Raw genomic sequence first — 19,389 nt, 5'->3', positions numbered from 1 at the left:
CTCATCCGAGCAGAGCTGAATTATCTGTCTCCAGTTACGTGCTCATGTATCCGAACAGGGCTGACTTATCCAAATACGAGACACTGACTTCTCTGTTCAGAGCTGAAGTGTCCGGTCCAGTCACGTGCTCATGTATCCAAACACGGCTGACTTATCCAAATACGAGACACTGACTTCTCTGTTCAGAGCTGAAGTGTCCGGTTCAGTCACGTGCTCATGTATCCAAACACGGCTGACTTATCCAACTCTGAGAAACTGACTTCACTGTTCAGAGCTGAAGTAACCTGTCAAGGACATGAGGTTTAGTGTAACATGTATGCCAAGGAGTTAGGAAGTAGGCTCTAGAGCTCTCAATTGTGTTAGACCAGAGAAGACAACACTATGAAAGCATGGCCACTAAGAAAAATACACCGGTGTCAACCTATTGTAATGTTTTGCCTCACAGACAAGCAAATACAGCTGTGTTAGAAACAGTGAAGGTGCCTTCAAATAGGAGAGCCTTCTTCTTAGCGGTTGACACTGACATACTACACGACAGGATATCAGATGAGCTGTCTTTCGGAGCGTTGTCACCAAAGGACAGAGCTACTTTCCAATTTCTCCTTTACCTGACATATTGCTGCAAAGGCGAGGTTCTCCAAGTAACTCTGGAGAACACAGATTTCTGCAGTATGTCACCACCTATCAGAGAGGATTTTGCTCAGGGGCGCCTATTCTGTTTTATCCTAGACATGAGTAAGGAGGAGCCATGTGAAACAAATACGCCATCGTCTAGCCTCGCTGTACAGTCCCAGTTAAGCACACTGGCCGCCTCTGGTGATACGGATGGGGATGTGTCCAGTACCCAGTTGCTCAGTCTCATGAACATGAGTGTGAACATGGATGTGTTCAGAGGAGATGACGCCAGGTCTGACACCAATTACGACACGTCCCCACATCAAGCAACTGACAATGACATGACAGAAGCCTTTGAGGAGGCGTTCAACGCTTTCATGCGACTGCAATTGGTTAGGAAAAGGGCATCATCCATCAACAATGCTATGATAGTGATGAGAGACAGCAAGGGAGAGCTAGGCTCCATGTTCGACTGGGTGGATATCCGCAGTGATACACTGAATGCTACCAAGGTGGATAGGAAGAAGGTGAAGGAACTACAGGGTTCCATGTACACCCCAGCCTGTCAGTCAGGGAGGCAGGTGGTTTTCTTACCAGAGTCTATAATGGACCTAAATCTCAATGTTCTGGAGACCTCCATAGGGAGGATCACAGACAGTACAAGCAAAGGTGAATCCAAGAACTTGTTCCTAGCAATCATGTCTAAACTGACGAGCATGCAATGGCTGAAACAGAAGGTTGTTGAAACGTGCTACAACTCAACCATTCCCGAGGATATGAGATTTGTGGAAAGACTGAAACGTTTCACGGTCGATCTCAACAGGTCCTCGGGAAGCATGGATGTTGACATCAGAGGTCTCTTGGTATTCAGGTACTCTGTGGAGAAACTCATTGACAGGGAGAGCCCGGACCTATTTCTCAACTCTCTGATCCACAGGCACATGCCCGTCACCAAGAGCCGCATTGCCAGGGTATTACGTGATGTAAAGAGTAGACGCAGAACTAAAGCTATCGCGTCTTTGCTGAAGAAAGGACAGTGTTATTGCAAGACAATGCTCACCAAGGACCACATTGGAGAGTGTAGCGGAGAGTGTCAGACCTCATATTCCTGTTTCTACAACGCCTCAGAGCATCACCCCTTCATTGTGAGTAAAGACGACCACAGCTACTACTTTGCGCACCTGTACCCTCATCTGGGAAAACTGGAGCGCCTCAGCAAGGAAATGAAAGTCAGGTACAGAGGCCGCAGACAGTTCGAGAGCATAGTGGATATGGTGTTCAATATCCTTGTCAGGCACCAGTTCAGTGAGAAAGACTCACTATACCAAGGTTTGACAGACGTGATAGACGACAACATGAGAAACTCGAGCTTGTCTCTCGGTCACGACCTCACCGAGATACACGAGTCGCTATACCTGGCGCCTGGCAATGACGATGACTATCCGGAGCATTCGGACCCTCTGAATCCGGTGAAAGTGTACGACCAAGCATTGGTGCGCTACTTGTTCTGTGACAGCCTTCAAGTGGGCAGGTTGTTTCAGGCGTCTACAACGTTCAATTACATTATCACCAACACCGCTCCCAGGTACACCATCGAACGGATTATGCTCTTAAACGTTACGGGTCCCGGTGAAGGTAAGAGTTACGCAAACAACGTGCTAAACTACCAGTTCAGGAAGGTAAAAGGCTGCATAGAGACTCTAACTTCTTTCACCCCGCAATCTTTCAAGTACAAGCAGAAGAGGAACTCGTGTGTAGTCATGATAGACGATGCTCATATATCACACGAGAAGAACTTGAAATCAGTCGACAAAGAGTCCAACGTGATCCCCAATACGTTCAAGAACCTGTTAGACACCAGCGTACTGGAGAGCGATGTGGTAACCAGAGACATGAGCAGCGGCAAGGTGGACACTGTGAAGTACCACGCTGTCCACAACTGCGGCTTTGTGTGGAACACCAACACAATGGGCTTTGTGAGCGACGCTTGGGCCGACCGGTGTCTGATCATGGAATCTGAGTTTCCCGAGCATGTAACTCGCACGCGTAGCACCAATCAGATACAGGACACAGTAGTCAAACTCAAGATGGACCGTATAGCTGCAGTGTGTCTGTATAGGCAGAACCTGATACAGTCAGCGACCATGATTGCAGAGTCCGAGATAATGCAGTTCGGTGTGAGGTTCGACACCAGCAGGGATGCATGCCTTGCAGCATTATACGATAGTCACATTGTGTGCACGGGAGTCGTCAGTCGGAGGGTTTCGTTCTGCATCAACCAGCTTGTGTTTGCTGAGGCCATGAAGTTGGCATGCCACTTTGTCTTTGACATATGGATCCCTCCGTGGACAGAGATTCCAGATGAGAAGGATTATCCCCACCTGAGGGGTTACATGAAGCAGATGAACAAGAACAGGCTGAAAGCTCTGAACCAGCTTTCCTTCGGACAGATCTGCCTAGAGACCAACGCTGTCTACAAGCTGTGCACTGCGGCCTGTCTTCCGGACATATGTCCCCGTGCGGTCGACATACAGGGTAACTTTGCCTGCAAGGTGCTAGGGTACATCTTAACCCAGATCCATGAGCAGCAGCTGAAGACTAGTTTGAAAAATGGACACCTGTCCATTTTGGGTATAGATGCCATGTTTTTTTCTGATAAAGAGATCAAGGGTGGCAACGATGTTGCGAACGGGATGCTTTTGCTGTGCTCCACATGCAAGGTCCCGGCTCGGCAGGGTACGAACTCTGCTATAACAACTTACAAGCTGTGTACGTACAGATACGCCACAAACCACAATGCTCCGCATATCAGGAGAGGAGCCTCTAATCATTGCAAGAAAGTAGGTTCTGTCACAGTTCCACTTGAAGCGGTATATGATATCCTTGCCCTATACGCTCCAAGGTCTCACTCAGGCTTTTGGGATCAGTTGGGTGAAGCTATGGTGGAGGCTTACGAGAAAGGACACTTCCAGGACGTGAATGCTTTTGGGCAGTTTGCCAATGAAAGCAGTGAAGATCAGCCGCCTATGCCAAGATTGATATTCACCTTGGACTTCAACAAGGATCCGCTGCGGTCCCTAATACTGGAAGCCACGGCTGCAATAGAACCACTAAACGAACTCACTTTCAACAAGTGCGTGCTGGGAGGGGAGACTTTCCAGTGCTCTGCTCCCTTGTATTATGGGGGGGTTGTCAGAAAGGCAATGTCGCCGAATGCACCTAAGGAAGCCTATGATAAAAGACACCTGAAAGAATCTAGACTAGGCCTGAGAGGCACCTTTCACGGACCCAGACTGAGCGTTTACTCAGCGGAGTACTCTGGTGTACCCGTGAAAAACGTTAGCTCGTTTTGCACCACACGGACCGTGTATCACCAGGAAAAGATACTGTTGAGAGTCAACCGAGACACTCGCGGTCACTTAGCTGAGTTAGAGGAGGATTGGGAGTGGAAGGACGCGACCGACGTGTTCAACAAGGTTCACGGCACTGACGTGTTCTCGGTTGAGATGTTGAAACGGGACTACGCTGCGACAATGGTGGATGTAAAGGGAGAGTTGATAACTGCAAGGCCTTGGCATTCCCGGAAACTCTGTGCCATGACAACTGGACTGCTCGAGGCAAACGGGCGCTCAGCACTTGCCCTGAGAAAGGGTATGAGGCCTGCTAGTGACACACAAGAATGTAGGACTCAGAAGCAACGTCTAGATCAAGTACCCAGGACAAGTAGCAAGGGACATAAAAGGACTAATAATGATCACCAGCCCAGAGGCTCTGTGGAAAGGCTGAGAGTGGAAAAAAGAAAACGCCCCAGGTTCGAGGGTGTAGACAACAGCTGAGACTAATGTGAGAGCAGATGCCCATATAAATTGGTAGACCCTGAATGGTTGTTGTGACATATAACAAAGACCATGTAAATAACACCATGTAAATAAAGTGTACATGCAACCCAGTAACCTCTGTATAATGATTATGTTATTATATCACCCTCTTTGATATGATATGGCAAATGTCCTTTATGGGTATGACAGATTATGACTGGATGAAGAGATCACACGTTGGACAACTGTTTACTTTGCTTTCATTTATCATGTGTCATAAGCAGTGACATTAGGTACAAAAGGGTCTACATCTCAGACGTATTCAGTCATTGACTGCAGGCACATAGACTTGTTCACACATACAACCAACGACAACCTGGTTAATTGTAAAGCTATCTATATCAGTCCACAGTGTTCACAGTGAACCTTATGCTCTCTAAGTTACATTTCCATAAAGTCATACTATTTTACAATACGTTACAGACTACGTTGGACTGTGCATCATACATCATGTATTCTCGGTCTAGATCTCTTCAACAGCACCGACGAGAGAGGCGAGAGAGGCAGCAGAGGCGGGAGAAGGTTAAGCTCAACCCTCTAGTTAGTAAGTGCCTCAGTGTCATGGGAATGTCCCGCTTTGCCATGTCGTTTGAGAACACGAGTTTCATCCAGTTCATCCGCATGCCTGTGGATCAGTACAGGGTGTACGGGGATGATTTTGTCAGCTCTTACACAGCACTACTCGAGAGGATAGAAGCTCTATGTGCCAGCGCCTTCTTGATGTTAGATGACATGAGCACAACCGGACACGTCAGGTTGGATGACCCTGAGCAGAACAGCCTTGCTGTGAGGCAGACGTGTCCAACCTGGGTCGAGTACAACACTTTGAGGTTGGATGATCCTGAGCAGAACAGCCTTGCTGTGAGGCAGACGTGTCCAACATGGGCCGATAACAGCCAAGACCTATTTGCTGATAGTGATCCTTCGATGCATCATACAGATGTTATCAACAACCAGAACTCGGACATCACCCCAAAGATCCAGTGTAGAGACTTCTTTGATATGTCCTTGCATAACAATGCTCAGCTCTTCGACGTATGCCCCCATCGAGTGGGCGAGTGCGATCGATATCAAACCTAGGTTGTCAAACCATGGATATGACTGTGGATATGGTGTAGTTTCAGCACAATGGTGTTTCAGTGACTATATTTTATGTTTTAATAAACTGCACATGTCTAACATTCAGCTAAAGTGGGTTTGTCATGTTTTATTCAGAATCATACACAGTATACATTTAGTTTAGATATGTCTTTCACAGAGATGGCACACACACAATGTCCACATGTAACAGTGATATTACATATCATGGATGATTCAAGGTCATTTATCAGTGGTAACAACTTCAACAGCATCATGACATCCAGCCTCTCGCCTACTGCCTGAGGTCCAAGTTCATTTTTGGCATACAGTAGCTGGGCTTGTTGCACACATAGAAATGTCCCTTCTTTGGGGGGGATTACACCTAGTCATTACAGATACACCTTGTGGATTGTTCGGACTAGCAGGCTGTGTTTGCACCAGTGCCCTTTCGCTCAGGTGGAGGAGTATCTCTGCTTCGGAGACTAAAGGCGCTTTGGGCACCCCTGCGGGCCCTCATAATTAGATACAAGGTGGGACTGGTGATACAGTGCATGTTCCCTATAGCTATGCAGACATTGAGCACCACGTACTTCACCTCCTCACACTGGACATGGGAGCGGTAGTAAATGGTGCTTGCAATGAAGGGTAGCCAGCAGCACATAAAGAACGTGGCAGTGAGAAAGGTCAAGATCTGTGCCCGTTTCATCTTGAGTCCAAACAAATTCCGTTTCACGTGCTGTCTGACACTGTACACTATCATGCCGTTGCAGTAAACGAGAACGACAATAGGTATGATGAAACAAATGCTCATCCTCACCCAGAAGACTGTAAGCCAGAGACTCGGATGCATAGCGTTGACACAGATCATGTTAGTCTCGGATATGGGACGAACAGTGTAATAGCAGATGTCCAAGAGAGCCGAGAGCATGGGTACACAGGCACACAATCGAGCCACGATTCTCCTTCTGCTTGCAGCACGTCTGTTCACCAGACACTTCAGTGTTGTCCTGTTGTGTACCACCTTCATGTATCTCTCTATGTTGATATAGACCATGAGAAATATTCCGTACTGGAAACAGAACTGTAAGGAATAAGGGAACAAAGGACATGTCGTTAGTTGAGCTGGTTGGACATGCTTATGTGTACATGTCCTCATGGGCTAAGATTGCTGTTACCTACCGAGATCACCCCTTTCAGCAGTTTGCACATCACGAAGCCAAACACCCAGCCCCTCACGAGAATCGTCTGCGTAACCCACACTGGGATAGTCAGCAAAGTGGCTATGTCACAGACCCCCAGATGTGAAAATAAGACGTCGACATCACTGAGGACCTTCCTTTGCCTCCCCGAGTACTTTGAACAGGAACAGTAGAGCGTGATGACCATGTATAAATTGACAACCAAGCCCGTGATCATAACCAGCGTGTGAAAGAAAGGGATGTAAATGGTGCGACTGTATTCATAGAGACTATAACAATGTGAATCCGACTCTGGGTAGTGTGATGGTCTATTCAACATTGTAACATTATCCAGTGTGACATTGGCAAGTGAGTCCATTGTAGAGCTGTAGGTATATAGCAGGCCACTGACACCTTTGGTAACAGGACACGAGCCTTTATAAGACATGTCTATGGTAAGTGGAACTGTAGAACCAAGCTCATTTGTCCAGCCAATAAATGTCACATCTATGGAGTTCCGGATGTCCAACCACTGCTGGTGATCCAACCAATGGAATTTGGAGCATCAATACAAAGCTCCGTCGTCCAACCACTGCTGGATAGCCCAATCCCTGCTGTGACATTGAAGGAGCCTTTAACACACCTCATAAGTGATATCGGCCTCTCCCTTCACCTCTCCCTTCACCTCTACTATGGCGGATAGTGTGTCTGTGGACACCACCTTCTCATGTGATGCATGGTGTGGGCATGTGAGTCATCAACCAGTCTCTTCAGAGATGATCAAGAAGCTTTACTTGAACAAGGCTGGTGTTGATGATGAATGTGATGACTTTTGGGAAGGTGCAGCTGTGTTCATGGACAGTATTTTGAAAGAAACACCTCTACGTTTCCAATACGGAAACAGTTGTTTTACCAATTTGATAGAAAACATGTCACATCTAACTGTGTCCGGGATGAATGACATCCTAGCAGTGGGCAGTGGGTTCGGGTTAACCGAATGCTACATTGCTTACAAGGTACTTGGTGCAACGACAGTTCATATGACGGACATCGAGCCTCCTCACCGCATGGTGGAAAAACTGTCCTGTGTCGACGCAGTTGAAAAGTACACTGGAGCGGACACCTTGATGTTTATATACCCCTGTTTTCATGCTAGCGGCTACGAAGGAGTCATCCGATCATTCAAAGGGCAGTACATTGTACTGGTAGGGGAGATGTGTGTCTCTGGCCATACAAATCCTGGTGATCTTTTGGAACAGATTAGTGAATGTTTCGAAAAAGTTGCACACGTGGACATGCGTCGAGCGAAACGCTCTTATGGGTGTCACGAGAGTCTGGCTATATACAGCAGATGTTCGTAAATGTGAAACGTGGTGTAGTTCATGCGCCTCTGTTGAGCCACTAGTCACAGTTCCATTTGCCGTATATCTCTACAATTGTCCAACCTCTTGTCTTACAACTGCACAAGGAACTGTTCTGACCTATTAACGTCTCCGAATTTTTGCAGACAGCACAATCTCATTCCAGATCGTATCAGATAGTTAGGTCCTACTGCATATTCTATGATGGCCAAAGCCCTGGTGGACCAGCGGCGACATGGCCTTGACACAGGGAAACAAACTGTACCGATAGCTTTGTGTTCCACTCGATCCAAGCTGGAAAGAGACACTCGGGAGCTTCTAGACCGTATGATCGCACTGGGTATGCCTCCACCCATGTTCAAACTGAACTACACCGTGAGACTTTCAGGCTTTGCCAGATACAAGACAACTATGACCTGTCTAGGTTTTCCAGGATTGAATAGAACCTTGAATGAGATACAGACACTGCGCTCTGAACACCACACCTTCCACCGCCTTATGCACGAGGTACAAGCACCGTGTGTTTATTATCTGGAGAAGGGGAGAAGTGCCGTCAGTGAGCCTCAAACTCCGCTCAGCTCGGAGTTCATCTGCCCCAGACAAATGGACAACGGAGACTTCGATTTAACAATCACCTTAAGCGTCGATCAAGCTCTCACACATCACACCAACATTGATGTCCACAACAACTGCTCCGATGATCTCAAGGAGACCTTGACAATGGACACTCATGAGGACCTTTGTAAGGTCTGGAGGTCTATGGAGAGGGTTGTCTATTATGTGTTGTTCAACACCTTCCATGCGGTCTTACAAGGACACCAGTAAACGACACACAGAAGGCGTGACTGGTCTCCCTTGCCTGGAAGCCTTGTGACTTGATGTTTCATGGAAGCACTTTTATCAAATGTGTTGGTTTTGTAACATATTTTATTACTGTAATAGATACATCCTTGCCAAGGGAGTGTAACATCTATCCAACCGTAACTCGTATACTTAACAGTGACTCCGGTTAATAGTATTGCAACTGGTTTGAATCCCAGCACAGTCAGTACAGGTGATACAATGTCGAACACAAGAGGTGCTTACGGTACTTTCTCTGTGGATTACATAGTGATTAGAGGGGGTAAACAGGAGCTCGACTCACATGGTCTGTTTATGAATGACACTGTGATGGATAAAGATTTTAAGTACGACTTCTTAGTAGACCTGGACTCATCGTATAGGGGAGAGTACAGCTCTATTCTGGACCAAGAGCTGCTTGTTCATGAATACACACGGTACATAACCAATAGACTGAAGGGCTTTGAAAGCACATGCCAGCAAGAGGAACGGCGCATACTGTTTGTGTCTTCCAGTTACATACCCAGACCCTTGATCTCGATCACAGGAGCTAGGAAGGACATGATATCCTGTTTTTTCAAATGTTTCAACAAGGTGTATGTGGTGAACGGAGAGTCATTGTGCAACCCGGTGTTTGTGGACAAGTGGAGTGCTGAACAACAGCTCCCTGACTATCTGCTGGATGCTGATGCTGTTCTGGACAGTTACATACCTGTGCCTTTGAGCAACGCAAAACGTTTATCACTCATGTCCGGTGAGCAGGAGGAGGACATTCAATTGGATACGTATCTCCTGTACACAGAGGACCATATCACCTATATCACAATGTCTCAGTATGTCATGCGTCTTAAGCTACAGTGGAGATCTAAGGCTGGAGTGTTCGAGAGGAAGCGTAACTGTCAGTATGTGGTACAGCCCTGTGGTGGAATTGTCTTTATCCGTGAATTTCACTCCTTGAAGAGTGTGTTTCTCTTGAACAAACTTATTTCCTTGTTAGCGTATATATTTTGATCCTGATTCAGTAGGCTATGTAGCATATACATTTGGGTCTATATGTATCATTTATTGTAATAAACAGTGACACCTGTGTATGAGACTTTGTATTGCGTTTCACACTCAACACTTTACTACTAGTCCAGCATTCCCATACCTGATCCTGTGTCCACAAACGTTGGTTGGAAATATGGGATAACCACTCTCTTTACACACCCAGAGCTACAATGTTATCAGTGTTTTGGTGACAGAGCTAGGATGAAGCTCTCTGGAACCCCTGTACGTGGACTTGTCAGTTGTATGTATCTTAATCATACCCCTCATAGACTTCACATTGGGTAGGTTGAATCAGCCATAGGTGGATGATACATAGATGTAAGGGGAAGGGGATGTGTTTCATGGGGTATAAAAGGAAGCAACTGCTCCCGCAGGAGCCTTTCATAGGCTGCACTCTCTGTAAACACAGTCAAGAATCCACTCTGTCTTGCACTTGTATAGAACCGGCCACTATGGAAATGCACATTGTTATCAACATGTGTATGCTGTTCACTGCAGCAAGTACATTTGAGTGTTGTGCGTTGACAAGAGCGCCAGGTCTTACACCTGAGAGACCTGAACCCATCACCATTGTAGCAACAATGGGAAACACTGTCAAGTTGCCGGGATACTTGGAGAGTCCCGCTGAGCCTTTCTATAAAAACAATAACGTTGTGCATGCTAGGGAACACATATATGAGGTTACGGCAACCCCAGTGGGGTCCCAGGTTATAATTCGCTTCCTCACGTGCACCGACGAAGGCACTTACAGGATAGGAAATGAGACCTTCACTCTGAGTGTGAAGTCAGGCACATGTGCTATGTTCTACTATACTGCCAAGGTTGACACGGTTAAGAGGGCAGCCTTTGTTAAGCCGCTGAATGGTGTCATTACAATCTCTATGCTCTACATAGAACCTGGAAATCGCAACATGTGGAGTTTAATTGAAGTGTGGAATGACACTATGAGCAGAATGTTAAGCCCACACCAGTGCTGTATCATTATCAATGAAGGCACCACGTTCGGGGGATATGGTGATAAGCAATACCATTATTTCATGTATCAGAGACATGGGCAAGCTGACATGTCATGCTCCAATGTCCAACTAGCAGCCTCGGCGAGTGCCACCACCACTACAACAACCCGAAGAAACCCAATGTTGACCATGCCAGATCTGAAGGAGTTGGAGGATGTGAGGAGACCGGTGAAACTGCTCAACATCAGTGACAGTGTGTTGCACGTTCTTTCCTTTTAATTACAGTACTACTACTATTTGCATTGGGCTCAACCTGTCTCTCCCCTACAGGTATACGGAACCTGAAGAGGATGATAGACGGATTGGAAAAGTCTTGGCCGGCTGCTGGAACTAACCTCCAAACACACACCCTGACACCACTGTTCATTACGATGGCAACACTGATCATGTCCATTTAGTCATGTGCCGAATATATATGTTGCCTGTAGCTTGTCTTGTGTAGTGCAAGCAATAGTGTACCCTCTACTGTTGGACTTGTGTATATAACACTGACATATAGGACGCATGCGATGCATTTCTTATTAAATCATTTATTGATGATATACCTGCTTTTGTGACAGTACAATGATACCATATCAACCATGAATGTATAAGGATATTGAATAAACATGTAAAACGAGTCATCACACACTGTCCTGTTGGTGTTATTGTCTTCACCTCAACACCTCAACCACTCAGAACTTTTAGTGCGCTGTATCTGGTCTCTAACTATAACTTGGTCTTCCCTGGTCATATCAGCAGCACGCATCCATTCTGTGTCCTGAAGCAGCTCATGAGCCAAAAGTCTCTCTGGGGCATGGAATTTCAGCAATCTGAAGACTATCCTTTTCACCAGTTCACACTGCATCACTTTAGGCATTATGATGTCAGGGTAACAGGGTGTACTTGATGCACTGGGGTGGTCTTTGGGACATAGAGTCCTTGTGATAATCTCGTAGGTGGACATAGTCACACGTCTGGCGTCACCGCTAGCGAATGTAACCCTCCCTTCCATTGCATCCACTATCAAAACCCCTAGGCTCCACATGTCTATGGCACATGTGTACTCTGTAGATCTACGTCTTTCCAGGAACAATTCAGGGGCCCTGTACGTCTCGGTGACCACATTTGGGCTCATCCAGTTGGAGGACTGTCTAGAGAGGCCCATGTCAGCCACCTTCACTGTGAGATCTTCTGTCAGCAGCACGTTGTAAGGCGTCAGGTCCCTGTGTACTATATTCAGTCTGTGCATGTAGGACAGGGCATTAGCCACCTGTGCACTAAAGTGAGCAACGAAACTGAACGGGAGACACTCTTGGTAACGATCTTCTTCGTGGTACGAGTTCACACCGTATCCATTGTGGATCGCGTCACCCAAGGTGTAGGGTACGTAGGCCATGAGCATGGCTATCGTGTCATTATCTACAAAGCAATCGTGCATGTGAATCACATATGGGTGACCCCTTAGTGCTGCGAGACATGAGAGCTCTCTGACTGTTGTCTCCTCTACGCCGCGGGTGTGGTATTTCAAGGCATACTCCTTCCCAGTAGTCAGACAAGTAACTTTGTACACGGTTCCATATGCACCGTTGCCTAAAACAGGGCCTCTCTTGTATTTCTCCATTCTGTTTGGTATAGTGGTTCAGTTACAGTGGTTTATATATAGCCTCATTGACTTTTGAGGTGTTTGTTAAGGTCTGACCAAACAGTGCTGTGTATTCCACATCTGTCTGACCAATCCAACCACAGATGCACAAGTCAACCATGATGCTGCCTCAAGCTTGGTGATCCGACAATGGTTCCTTTGAGGAACCGATTAGGACAAGACAGTCCAGCCATTAATTTGTAATATAACCATGATGATGCTTGTAGCTTGGTAATTGGAACATAGTTTTGGAGGACCTGTCCTACAAACACCTGTTCTATCTTCCCTCACTATTAAAGGGTGCTGTTATCCTGCAAGAATGGCCCAGCACTTATACCGGTCTCACCTACACTTCCAGATAAATGGAACCTTCTCACCACAGAATGGTATCCTGTGCATAGAGACACTGTTAGAGAACACATCCTTTGACAATGGACCAGGCTCCAAGGGTCTGACAGACCTTAAGATGTGCATTAGGAAATACCTTGATTGCGCTGTAAGTCGTACACTGTCACTGTGTTAAATGGACAAGGATAAGGTAGTGAGCTTGTGTAACACATTGATTCTGTCTCCTTATCCCCCCCAAGGTTCAGAGACCCCAGGATAACGGAGTTCCACTTGCATTCCGCCTGAGTGGATATATCGCCGTGAGAGATCTCACCGAGTCCCAGTTCGGGAGCATAGCATGTCCGGGTCTGTCTATTTACACAGAGGGTAAAATCTGTTTTGGTTGTGCACAAAGCAAGGCTTTGACTGCTTTGGAAATGGCAATACTGTTCTATTTTACTCCCCTCTCACTATGTACTGGGTTGGACATGATGCATATATAAAGTGCTCCGCATGATGTGATAACCACTGAGTGCCACTCTCCACCCGCCGCTACGATTGACCGCTAAGTCGAGACTAAGACCGCTATGGGATCCAGGCTGTAACTTGTACCCGTGCAACACACTTGTTAACCAGAGTTGAACACATGGCTCCAGATGACACTTGTTCTGACACAATGAATGCTTGTGAACACTTTCTGTTGCAGTTGTACATGAAATACATGATGTTACCAGATGCACTCTGTGTTCGTGAGTTTTATTGTACACACACACTTCTGCAGCATTTCATCATTTTATTATTGTTCATTTGCAGTGGATCATTTGCAATGGATACAGACACAATGGTACATTGACATGGTTATATTCTCAACAATATAGAAGTGATACATAATAAAAGCAAACTTGCTCCACTATCCTGGCAATGCAGATTGGGCTATTTGTTACATGCCGGGTGTCCAACATCCACACCGGACCCTTCATCCGTGGCAGCTACCGGTTGTCCTACATCCACACCTGCTCCTTCCGAGCTTGCCCCTTCCACACTTGCTCCTTCCATCATCTTGCTCATATCCCTCCCCATTCCATCTAGTCCGCAGAGTGGCAGGTAGGTAGATAACAACACTCGGCACACCACATTCTTCATTGCGCACCAGATGTCTTCCATGTTATAACACCGTCCCTTGTTCAAGATGAGTATCATGTTCTTGGAACACCTAGGACCAGTCTCAATCCTAGTCTGATGCTGTAGAGTTTGATCAATCTCCATGGTAAGGCAAACATCAAAGTCGTCTTGGGTTGGTTGTTTGACGTCGCCGGAGCAGTTTGACACCGAAGAAGACGTTCCTGGAGCTTTGTCAGCAGCAGCACCTACGGCGCTTATAAATGACTTAGATACCATGTGAGCCCTATACATATAGGTGTGATAGGTGCTGTGCCTATACGGGCACTCGTGTATATCCTGCAACATGGCCATCATTCTTCTGTTGCCCTCCACAGAGATAAACGTATTGACTCTGTCGTAGCTTGACATCATCACTTTGAAAGTTAATGTGAAAGGAGGGCCTGATGTAGCAAATCCGACCATACGGTTGAACATATCATTAGCTGTATCGGTCTTATCGGCCGTATCACTCGTCTCAGCCCGAAGCCAGGGGCTGCTTTCGTCAGTTAACATCAGGAAGCGATTGCTACCTTGGCATACCAGTGGTAACATTGAAGGCTCCTGTGTGGGTTTGATATTGAAGCTTGAGTTCGATGCCATTTCAGAAGCTACTGTTGAAAGAGTATCTACACCACTAGCTTTTATAGGAAACATGATAGCCTAGAAGATGTGAGACACAACTATGATGGGAGGTTGGATTACCTGGCCAAGGTTCAGTTATAGAGTCTACAGTAGCAATAAAGCACAGATATGACAGTAGGACATGTCAAGCTAGGGTTCATGTATCCAACCTACACTGTGTGTAGGGGGAGGTTGTATCCACCGATGGATGTTTCAGTGTGGGTATGGAGAAGGTAGTGTCACTGTTCAAGGGGTCCGTTGACCAGACTCAACTACATGCACTCTGATTTTTCCTTAGTACTCACAATTGTATTCAACCTCTATACCAAGAAGGTGATTGTGCTCTATGTATACTGGATCAATGGAGGTATGTGACCATACAGCAGTGATGCAAGGTGTATCGAGTTTGACACTGGAAGGAGAAACCGTGTTGAGGCAAACTAAGCCGAAGGGTGTTGTTACTAGGTCTTCCCAGCTGGCATGCTCCACCAAGTGGCGTATTCTCGTGGACCCGTACGTCCCTTTCTGCCTTGGAGGCTCTAGGTGCCAGACTGAATAACTTGACCTGCAGTTAAATACACATCTGGGTGTACCCGTCTGCCAGAGACCAAGGTCCGGACCTGCTATGCAACTGTCATGTTATGGGCCTAACTGAGTGCCACTGTCAGCAGACTACAATCCGTGGCTACTTCGAGACTATGATGCCAATGACACTCTGTGAGGTCGAGAAGCTGGTCGGGATCCCGTGTACCTTGTACAAGGTAGAACAGCGGCACGAATGTACCACTAAAAGCCTCATGTTCTGCAATGGCGACCACATATTCAACGAGTATAAGGGGTTGAGACGTGTTCACGTTTACCCAGAAGGATACACTGTGTTCAGCTACTTGAAGAATGACGGCCGTAGGATATTTGTCAAGACCGAACACTGGGGACATCTTTATTCATCTTCACATCTTCAGACGAAGTCAGAGTTTGATTATTTTTATGACACATACCGTCGTTTGAAGTCTCAGGCACCTTGTTAATTGCCGGTTTGTACTTGTTCTGGTAGACTTGCTTGTGTTTCCTGAAATGATTGTGACCCATATCTGTTGTAATTGCCATCGAAATAAACAATGATACCAGAGTTATTCTGTGTCCATGGGTTCTATTGTACACCATTAGATACAACCTCTACAGAAGAGAAAGTAGCGTAGTACATACACCCCACGGTTCCTTTCCTCACCCTATTAGCAACGGCCAAAAACACAATAGTGTTGCTTATGGTTCACAATGATTACAAAGGGACTATGTAGACCGGGCATGCTGTGAGCAGTGCAAGAGCAAGGTTCATTGATTATGCTACTGAACAACTAAGCAGTCCTTGGACACCACCCAGGGTCGACATATTCAGCCTTGGTTGCATGAATTAGCCATGCTTCGAGTTGTCAGCCTTGTTTGGAGGGATCACTCTTGCTTGGCTGTACAAGTCTTAAGCGGATACGAGCCGTAGATGCCATGTAGCCATGGTTAGAGGAGTCAGCTTTGGTTGGACAAGGGTGTATGTAGCTATGTTTGGAGGAATCAGCTTTGTTTGGACGAGGGGTGTTGTTGTATACCATAGCCTTGGTTGGAGGGGTCACAATAGGCACGGTCTGAAACTCATGTTTGGACAGGGTGTATGTAGCCATGTTTGGAGGAATCAGCTTTGGATGGACGAGGGGTGTTGTTGGATACCATAGTCTTGGTTGGATTGGTCACTATAGGCAGGGTCTGAAACTCATGGTTGGACAGGGTGTAACAATTAAGCAGTCCTGAATTAGGCATGGCTAGAGGAATTGGTCTGGGTTGGATCTACAAGTCTTAAGCGGAGAGGAGTCATAGTTGCCATGTAGCCATGTGTGGAGGGATCAGCTTTGTTTGGACAAGGGGTGTTGTTGGATACTATAGCCCTGGTCTGACGAGTCACTATAGGCAAGGCTGATACACATGGTTGGTGTTGGATGAATGGACTACTGAAAACCCCTTTAAAGGCATTGTTGGCCAGACTGTAACACCACACACTGAGTCTCTCTACTAGGCAGCATAGGGTACTTCCACCCATCCAAGGACACTGTACTACGTTACCCTGTGTCATAGTAGTAGTAACCATGTCTCAGTCACCAGTACCTGAGGACGCACATCTGGCCACACTTACAAAACAGACCTTACACCTAATGGAGAACTTGAACACTTTCACCTACATCTCTCTCATCACGTTATTTAATCTAGACACCAATGGCAGTCGCAGACTATATGACGTACTCTGCGCCCTGGAAGGTATTGGACTCGTGAGTAAAGATAGGAAGATATACACATGCAAACGACAAAGGTATCAGGTGCCGATATTTAGAAAATCTAGTATGAAGAAAAACATTGGAACGGTTTATCGGCATGTGCGCAATAACCCAGGGATGTTCACCTTGCAGGACTTGGTTACGAGATTTGATATTACACAACGTAGAATGTATGACATTTTCGGGGTGCTGAACGTAATTGGTGTTGTGATGAAAAGGAAGGTAGGATGCTACACATCTGCCCCACGGTCGTTGCGATCGGACTCCCAATGGAAACGGACTCTGGAAAGGATATGGGGTGATTCCTCTGAAGTGCAGGTCGTGGAGAATAATTTACCAGAGGTTATGTGCATTGACGCTATTGACATTGGTTCTGACACCCAGATCATCCAGATTGACTCCTCTGAATGGCAGTTGCTTTATGTCAACAATGATGGAGTGATATCCGAGTCCTATAACTTACCAGCGCGTATGTGTATCGACGCTAATGACATTGGTTTCTGACACCCAGATCATCCAGATTGACTCCTCTGAATGCCAGTTGCTTTGTGTCGACAATGATGGCGTGATATCCGAGTCCTATGTCTTAGAGACCAATTCCATATTAGAGCCTGTGTGCCTCCCGGTGGAGTGGAACGGTACACAGAGAGACTGTACCAATGGTGAAGTGCAGTGCATAGACATCAACATTGAGTTTCATGGGTACAAGGGCACACTGAGAGACTCTCACAAAAGCCAGGTGCTGTGTATGGACACCGAGGACCTGCCACTTTACACCTTTGATACTCAGGACATCCTGATGAACATTCCTGAGGGCAGGGTTGATTGGACTAACACAGACAGTCTACTAGAGTCCTTATTGTGGTTAGATAAGGACTCTGACAGCAACCCTGAAACAGTCTTTGGTTTCCAACAGGAAGATTGTGAACAGGACAGTACCTGTCCTACACCCAAGTCTATCACTGATGTACTGCATATGACTTCACTCTGTCTGTAACTACACTGTTGTATTATACCATTGTACATATCCACGCTGTTTTATTACACCATTGTACATATCCATATATCCACTGTTGTATTATACCATTGTAAACATATATGTAACTCCACTGTTGTCGTAAACCATTGCAAATAAATTGTACACCTTGATGTACTTGTCTTGTGTAGTAGTTGTGCACTGCACTCGTGTTATTTTGTACAACTGACGCAGGCTCATAATAGACACAAAAAAACACAAATGCGGTTCACTACTTTATTAGCCTTTACGGTACATATGCCTAACATCATACTCAATCTCTACTATGGTGAGAAGCATCAAGTGTGAAGTGGTAACAGGTAAAGGACTCTTCTGAGAGTCACATAACCAAGAAGGTCATTGTTGCCCCAATACCAGCCAATCCAAAAATGGTCATGATGATGTTCCGACATCTGGACTCAGGTTCTGCTACTGGAAAGAACTCCACGAACCCATTCTGGAATATTTCAAAATAAATATTAGATTACAGGTATACCAAGACAAATGTTGGCATCTCTCAGTCATTACTGAACGTACCCAGGAGTTATGTTTGACTAGCCAGTCCTTGTGGTGAGTGACCAGGTACTCTGATATCTCCTCTCCCACCAAATCCACACAGTTGTCTCTCCCCTTGCCTCTCAAGTACCGGCACACCGCAGCCCCAAAAGATGTCAGGCTGGCAACACGGCCCCAGTTGACGGTCCCGTCTTCAAAGATGCTATGGGCTACTGCACTGAGGAACTTCACGTTATCCCCTCTGTCATCCACATAGAGTGTGTTGATCATACCTGTAACATCCATAGCGCAAACATGCTAAATTACTTTGTCACTGGCTTGGGTTAGCTGTTGGTGTCGTAACACAATACCTACCGTTGTATGTGTATCTGTGCTTCTCTAGTAACTGCCCGATAACTCTACTCATTGTTGACAGAGCTTTGCTTTCGTTCCACCTAGGTTTCAGAAGTCCCGTACATTGTCCTAGGACACATTTAATGAGTTGCCTGGTGTCGGTGTCCAGGGCTCCGGTCTGGTGCTGGTATATTTCCTGATGTGATATCTTCATTGTGTGCATGATTGTGTGCATTTATGAGTCGATGGTAGCCTATGGTACACCTATGACTGCAATGATAGTCTGCAGACGTGTTGACACTTATATATACATGAGGGGAGTTATTCACGCTAGCTCCAACACTGACAGAATGCAACATTTACACCAGGGGTAACATCGGCCTTGTGCAGTCGACCAGGACAAAGAGACAAGAGGATATCAAAGGCGTACTTCATGTTACGTTTATTTAAATAAAG

General features: G+C 46.2%; 2 protein-coding genes across 2 annotated transcripts; both read right to left on the bottom strand.

The window, feature by feature from the left end:
- Window positions 1-11,676: 11,676 nt before the first annotated feature.
- On the bottom strand, window positions 11,677-12,621 carry LOC118948747 (mitogen-activated protein kinase HOG1-like). The gene has a single exon (XM_036973523.1). It carries the CDS (start codon window positions 12,619-12,621, stop codon window positions 11,677-11,679), a length of 945 nt encoding a protein of 314 aa, XP_036829418.1.
- A 5,714-nt stretch (window positions 12,622-18,335) lies between these two features.
- On the bottom strand, window positions 18,336-18,924 carry LOC118948746 (induced myeloid leukemia cell differentiation protein Mcl-1 homolog). The gene is made up of 2 exons (XM_036973522.1): window positions 18,622-18,924; window positions 18,336-18,541 (listed from the first exon to the last, which is right to left on the bottom strand). Exons 1-2 carry the CDS (start codon window positions 18,883-18,885, stop codon window positions 18,425-18,427), a joined length of 381 nt encoding a protein of 126 aa, XP_036829417.1. The 5' UTR covers window positions 18,886-18,924; the 3' UTR covers window positions 18,336-18,424.
- Window positions 18,925-19,389: the final 465 nt, after the last annotated feature.

The sequence above is a fragment of the Oncorhynchus mykiss genome, unplaced genomic scaffold, assembly GCF_013265735.2.
Source record: "Oncorhynchus mykiss isolate Arlee unplaced genomic scaffold, USDA_OmykA_1.1 un_scaffold_265, whole genome shotgun sequence".
Lineage (NCBI taxonomy): Eukaryota > Metazoa > Chordata > Actinopteri > Salmoniformes > Salmonidae > Oncorhynchus > Oncorhynchus mykiss.
The sequence above is the reverse complement of the archived record's forward strand: the minus strand, read 5'-3'. Positions and strand labels throughout refer to the sequence as shown.

Excerpts from the sequence above, each read along its gene's own strand:
- LOC118948747 (XM_036973523.1), bottom strand. The coding sequence starts at position 12,621 with ATGGAGAAATACAAGAGAGGCCCTGTTTTAGGCAACGGTGCATATGGA.
- LOC118948746 (XM_036973522.1), bottom strand. The coding sequence starts at position 18,885 with ATGGATGTTACAGGTATGATCAACACACTCTATGTGGATGACAGAGGG. Across the intron at positions 18,542-18,621 it reads TAGTCAAACATAACTCCTGG|AATGGGTTCGTGGAGTTCTT; the intron begins GTACGTTCAGTA and ends GAAATATTCCAG.